The sequence below is a fragment of the Teleopsis dalmanni genome, chromosome 2 (assembly GCF_002237135.1).
Source record: "Teleopsis dalmanni isolate 2A chromosome 2, ASM223713v2, whole genome shotgun sequence".
NCBI lineage: Eukaryota > Metazoa > Arthropoda > Insecta > Diptera > Diopsidae > Teleopsis > Teleopsis dalmanni.
In genome coordinates, this window is record NC_051847.1 from 175,370,023 (window position 1) to 175,375,587 (window position 5,565).

At 32.1% G+C, this 5,565-nt stretch overlaps 3 protein-coding genes across 4 annotated transcripts; 1 reads left to right on the forward strand and 2 right to left on the reverse strand.

The window, feature by feature from the left end:
- The first annotated feature begins 1,041 nt into the window (after window positions 1-1,041).
- Window positions 1,042-2,462, forward strand: LOC119681848 (nucleolar protein 12-like). The gene is made up of 3 exons (XM_038095139.1): window positions 1,042-1,495; window positions 1,558-1,902; window positions 1,960-2,462. Exons 1-3 carry the CDS (start codon window positions 1,117-1,119, stop codon window positions 2,415-2,417), a joined length of 1,182 nt encoding a protein of 393 aa, XP_037951067.1. The 5' UTR covers window positions 1,042-1,116; the 3' UTR covers window positions 2,418-2,462.
- Window positions 2,463-2,993: 531 nt separating this feature from the next.
- LOC119681850 (flocculation protein FLO11-like) lies at window positions 2,994-5,347 on the reverse strand. Of its 2 annotated transcripts, none has more exons than XM_038095141.1 (2): window positions 5,320-5,347; window positions 2,994-4,002 (listed from the first exon to the last, which is right to left on the reverse strand). In XM_038095141.1, exon 2 carries the CDS (start codon window positions 3,998-4,000, stop codon window positions 3,005-3,007), a length of 996 nt encoding a protein of 331 aa, XP_037951069.1. In that variant the 5' UTR covers window positions 4,001-4,002; window positions 5,320-5,347; the 3' UTR covers window positions 2,994-3,004. The 2 variants fall into 2 exon arrangements, with proteins under 2 accessions (XP_037951069.1, XP_037951070.1); XM_038095142.1 differs by lacking the exon at window positions 5,320-5,347 and adding an exon at window positions 4,094-4,183.
- Window positions 4,177-5,360, reverse strand: LOC119681849 (putative transferase CAF17 homolog, mitochondrial). Its single transcript, XM_038095140.1, has 2 exons — window positions 5,320-5,360; window positions 4,177-5,268 (listed from the first exon to the last, which is right to left on the reverse strand). The coding sequence occupies exon 2, from the start codon at window positions 5,257-5,259 to the stop codon at window positions 4,198-4,200; it is 1,062 nt and encodes a 353-aa protein (XP_037951068.1). The 5' UTR covers window positions 5,260-5,268; window positions 5,320-5,360; the 3' UTR covers window positions 4,177-4,197.
- Window positions 5,361-5,565: the final 205 nt, after the last annotated feature.

The window sequence follows — 5,565 nt, forward strand, 5'->3', positions numbered from 1 at the left end:
GAGCTACTCGTAGTGACATTGTGTATACACAAATGCATTCCATCAGAAAATTTTCGAGTATACCTATAACATCTGAGAGAGCGTCAATCTCTGTTGAAATTTGAAAATGACACACAAACTTTATTCGTACATTTTATTTCAATTAAAATTTGTGTTTATGTGTAAATCAACTGTTTTGGTTTGAATTAAAATTATTTGTTTACTTGCGCGGCACAGTTGTTCTCACCAGATTTTACACAAAGCTGTTCCAAGCTATTCCAAATCTGCGTAAAAAGCGTAATATAGCACTTTATTTGTGTTAGGCTCACAGTTTATACTTTATTTGTGTTTTACTTGAGTTTTACTAGGAGTAGCTCGTGGAACAGGCTTAATAAAATTATTAATAAATTATTAATAAATTCATAATTTCAAATGAATAAAATCAATTTTATATAATAAATTTGAAATAAAACTAAAGGTGAAACCAACATAAGTATAATTAAAAAAAATTTTTTTGAACAAAAATAATCACTTTTCGCTTTTTTTGTGTTACTGTTAGTAAAACCGTTCAAGTTACAAAGTTAATGAAATCCTTTTTTCGTCAAATATTGCTGACTTACGTATCAGCAATATTCAGTTGGTGTTATATATGCTGTAAGAAAGATTCAAGTGTTTTAATATGCAACCAAAAATTAACTAATTCTAAAAAAAACTTATACATATAATTGAATCAAAGACAAACTCTTTTTAAAATTATTCTAATATTATTAGACAAATAATTTAATAATTAAATATTACTTAAACTGTATTAATTTTGTCTGTATTTTATATTTTAAAAATACAAAAATCGTTGCATTAAGTTAATATACATATAATCTTTAGAAAAATAATTTCATTTAGTATTGTGTTTTAAATTGTCGAGACTTATCTAAAAATAAATAGAAATATAAAAACTAATTAGGATCAAATCAAAAGCAATTCTATTCAACCAGGCTTGACAAAATATGTGAAATCTTACTAGTAAATGTTTGTTGCATTATTGTCGACGTAAAGAAAGAAGAAGAAGCAAGCAACATATGTTTATGTAGCTAAACACTTAGAACTTGTTTTTAGCACGTGCAACATTACACAGGTAAAATGAAGGATAAAACTAAAGCTAATAACAAAGTCGCTAATGGTAAAATACAGAAAAAAGTACAAAAAAAGCATAACACTTTAAATGTATCTAAAAGTGACAATATTACCAAGGATGTAGTAACAAAGGCAATTAAAGAAAATATAGTTAAACCTGCTGAAGCTACACAAATTGTTAAGCAGGATAAGAAACAAAAAAAACCAAAAAAGCCTAATACTCAAATTGAAGGCAAAGTTAATGGTGAGAGTAAGAAAAATAATGTGGAAAGCAAAGAAGCTACACAAGCACAAAAAGATGTTGCATCGCTTGACCAGGACAAGAAAGATAAAAAATTGATGCGTAAACAAAAAAAGAAAGATGCTAAGAAACAAAAACCTGATGGTAATGTTTTTTTTATATAAAATATTCAAATTTAATAATATATCAAATTTTGGTATTTCTAGGCCCACGCGTTAGAGATCCCGCATTAAATGCGTCTACGGTCTTTGTTGGCAATTTGCCAACAAACTCCAAGCGGATACAAATCGCACGTCTATTTGAAAACTACAAACCAGTGCATTCTATACGTATTCGTACCGCGAATGGAAAGGCGTTGTTCAAACATAAGGTGCGAAAGAACGCTCCTTCACTTATTGCATATGTTGTGCTTTCGAGTGTAGAAAACGCTCAAAAATCTTTGGAACTAAATGGAACAACTTTCAAAGATAATCATATAAGGGTTACTCTTGCAGATAACAAACAAGGAAATGATATAAAACGCACAGTTTTTGTAGGAAACCTAAAATATTGTAAGTTGACTCTATATTCAATTTATTGACTTCTTGAAATAAATTTAACATTTTTAGCTGCAACAGAAGAGAAACTACGTGAAATCTTTTCAAGCTGTGGTGAAATAGATTATATACGCTGTTTACAAGGAGACGGAGGTTGCAATGGAACTGCTTATGTTTGTTTTAAGTCTGCAGAAGCGGTTGGTTTAGCTTTGGAACTTAAAGAGACACTGCTCGATGAAAGACCAATACATGTTGAACGTTATTTGCCAAAGAAAACTGGTGCAAAAAAAGCGCGCGATGAAGCCGCTGCCTCAAAAACAAAGGTAAAAACTGGTGCCAAAAAGCGCTTGGATGAGAAAAAACAAAATAAGCAAGGCAAGACAGCAAAGGAATCACCTCAAGAAAAAAGTAACAAAAAGAAAAAGAACGAATATCGTGGCGTAAAAATTGAGGATCAGAAAAAGAAACAAAAGAAGAAGGGCAAACCATCCGAGATGCAAAAGTTGGCTAAGAAAATAGCACCAAAATAAATTTTTATTAATAAAATCAAAGTTTTATTTGATACTTTATGCTCTTAAGCAATTTTTAATTTTACAAAAAAATAACTAAAGTTGTAAAATCCTATTTAAGTATATAAATAATTTTTGAATAAATTATTTCTATATATGGACAAATAAATTAAAGTAGCGTTTATATTAGTCTTTAATTGTAGCCAACAGGACTCTTCTAGAACAGTAAGAACTATTTAAGACAGTTGAAATAGTTTTAATATTGAAATAGTCTCGAATAGGTTGTAGTGGCCGCCTTGTGCCAGAAGCTCAGTGAAGTTCAAATTTTGTATCGTTTTGAAACCATGTTATTAACGTGATTTATACGCAGACTAGAGATCAGCGTGAGAACAATGCCCATAGTCACAAATAAAAAACAACTAATCTAACAAGTCTATAAATTTAACAAAGTGCCTGATTTAGCAGGATGACAGTTGTCAGGTCGGTAGAAAAGGGAGCCTCAAAGATTTTAGATCTTCTCCTAGCCAATGATGGACATTGCCACATGAAGACACATGAAATATAATTAAATGAATCACAAACAGTTTATGAGGTTAATTGTCTTATATTTATTTAGCTTCTGACGATAATTGTTTACTTAGTTTAGTTTGTACTTCTACTGGAAATTTGTTGAATATTTTCTTAGCGCAATCTAAACAAAACGTTCTAGTGTAATAAAAGCTGCAGGCTTCATCTTTGCATACAGGACGCTGACACTGACTACAATTAGCGCCCATAGCTATATAATACTCTGGTATTTTCTTATTGCGTGGAGGTGGTGGTTGAAATGGATCACGCATTACATAAGTGTCCTCATAATATTCCACACCCAAAATGAAAGGAGCAGTTTTACCAAATATATGCACCATTTCATCCATATCGCAAGCACTGCAACGGAATCTAATTTTGGGTTCACGTTCGTCGTCTTCATCACGGACAGGTGGTTTCGATTTAAAATCTTTGGAAGACAATTTCAACTTTGCTATTTCTGCTTCCTCATTCTCAATGTATAATTCATCATCATCAACAGCAACTGGTAATTCATCATCACTTGTTGATTCTTCATCTTCAAATGAGGTTTTCACCCTATAGGCCTGTTTCGATGTGCTTGGTACAGGTTCAGTGTCACACCTTTCTTTATTTCTAGTAGTATTCATGCTAAAAGCCTGTTTTGATTTGCTTGGTACAGGTTCAGTGTCTCGGCTTTCTTTCTTTTCAGTTATATGCTTTCTAGAAGCCTGTTTAGATGTGCTTGGTACAGGGTCAATGTCACTGCTTTCCTTATTTCCATAAGTATTCATTCTAGAAGCTTGCTTTGATGTACTTGGCGTTGGTTCAGTGTCACTCCTTTCTTTATATCTAGTAGTGTTCTTGCTAAAAGCCTGTTTCGATGTGCTTGGTACAGGGTCAGTGTCACTCCTTTCCTTATTTCTGTAAGTATTCATTCTAGAAGCTTGCTTCGATGTGCTTGCTATGGGTTCATTGTCACTTCTTTCTTTATTTCTATAAGTTTTCATTCTAGAAGATTCTTTTGATGTACTTGGCATGGACTCGGAATCACTCATTTCTGTAAACAATTGCATAAGGATATAATATATTTTAATGAAAAATTTGTTTAAATAACAAAAATTTATTTACAGCAAAGATTTAGTTCTTACAGAAATTTTTTATAAATAATTTAACAAGTTTATAATATATAAATTCTTAAAGCTACATCTTGTTACAGTTTCAATCTTGGTATTACTGAGTTCTACAATTCGTTTCAAATTTTATTTGGATTACGTGACTCTGCAGGCCACCATTTAGGTTTTTCAACATAGCAATCAGCTCCATCAATTAATAGTTTAGGTGCACCTAGTGCCTGTTCTACGCGTAATAATCCTATAGCTCGATCACGACTAATGCCACGTATTGTCCCAATATTGGCACCTGAGGCTAACTGGACAGTAGTGACTTCTTTTGATACTGGTGCCGTTAGCCGTATTGGCATAAAACGTTTACGTATTGTGCCGGTATGATAGACGCGTGCTGTAAGTTCTTGTCCAATATAACAACCCTTTTGAAAGCTGACACCATGTAGATAATCGCCATTTGCTTCTAAAGGAAAACATTTACCGGGTGGTAAATCTGTCACGCCTTCTCCTACACCGTATTTATAACGTCGTATACGATAATTACAATCGTTGGTTGGAGGAGAAACTGTAACTTTATCGGCTTCAGAAAATATTTCAGCTATATCATCCCATTCATTCTTAACACCTGCGATTACTCGCACACCCAGTTCACGTATACGTGGATCTGTGCAAAATTGCATATTACCAATTACACCCGAGCTATCGAAATTAATATCGCCATCATCTGGGTTAAATACTATCCACGGTTTGTATTTATCTCCAGCTGCTTCAATAACAATTTTTCGACGAACACGATATAAACGCAAATGTTGACGTAGCTGTTCAGAAATTCCTTTATCACATTCAATTAAAAACGTGTTTACATCTTTGGTGCGATATATAATTGAGTCATATAATATGCGTCCAGCCTTATTTAAGAACATTGTGTACATGGAATCATTAGAAAGGGATTGGTCACTGTTCAAATGTTTCATGTCGTTTGTTGTTAATCCCTGCAAAAATGGTACGACTTCTTTGCCGCTTACACGTATTAATTCTCGATCTGTAAGTGGTTCTATTATTAAACGCGTTTTACCAGACGGTCCTTCGTCTTGTGTTAAACCACGAATATTTTTTGTCATTGTTCTTAGACATTTTGTTAACAAATTGGGACCCATAAATGGGTTTACTAATTTTTTCAACGATTGCATTTCAGTTCACTGTTAAAAAATGTTTGTAGCTAAATATTTTTATATTAAATATTTTAATACCTGAATTTTTTTTAAAAACGAAAAATTTTTGAAGCCAAAAGTATTTATTTAATTTTTTATTTACTTAATAACTTTTTCAACTTTTATTTATGTAATGTTTTTTAAATTACTTAACTCAATAAATTCTTGAATTTATTCAACTGAAAGTAAATGCAATGTTTTCATAATAAATTCTAACAGCTGATTTCACGAAGCAAAAGCCGCTTATGTGATCTACCAAGACAGGGTTGATTTATATTTTTAGTA

Excerpts from the sequence above, each read along its gene's own strand:
- LOC119681848 (XM_038095139.1), top strand. The coding sequence starts at position 1,117 with ATGAAGGATAAAACTAAAGCTAATAACAAAGTCGCTAATGGTAAAATA. Across the intron at positions 1,496-1,557 it reads TAAGAAACAAAAACCTGATG|GCCCACGCGTTAGAGATCCC; the intron begins GTAATGTTTTTT and ends TGGTATTTCTAG. Across the intron at positions 1,903-1,959 it reads TGTAGGAAACCTAAAATATT|CTGCAACAGAAGAGAAACTA; the intron begins GTAAGTTGACTC and ends TAACATTTTTAG.
- LOC119681850 (XM_038095141.1), bottom strand. The coding sequence starts at position 4,000 with ATGAGTGATTCCGAGTCCATGCCAAGTACATCAAAAGAATCTTCTAGA.
- LOC119681849 (XM_038095140.1), bottom strand. The coding sequence starts at position 5,259 with ATGCAATCGTTGAAAAAATTAGTAAACCCATTTATGGGTCCCAATTTG.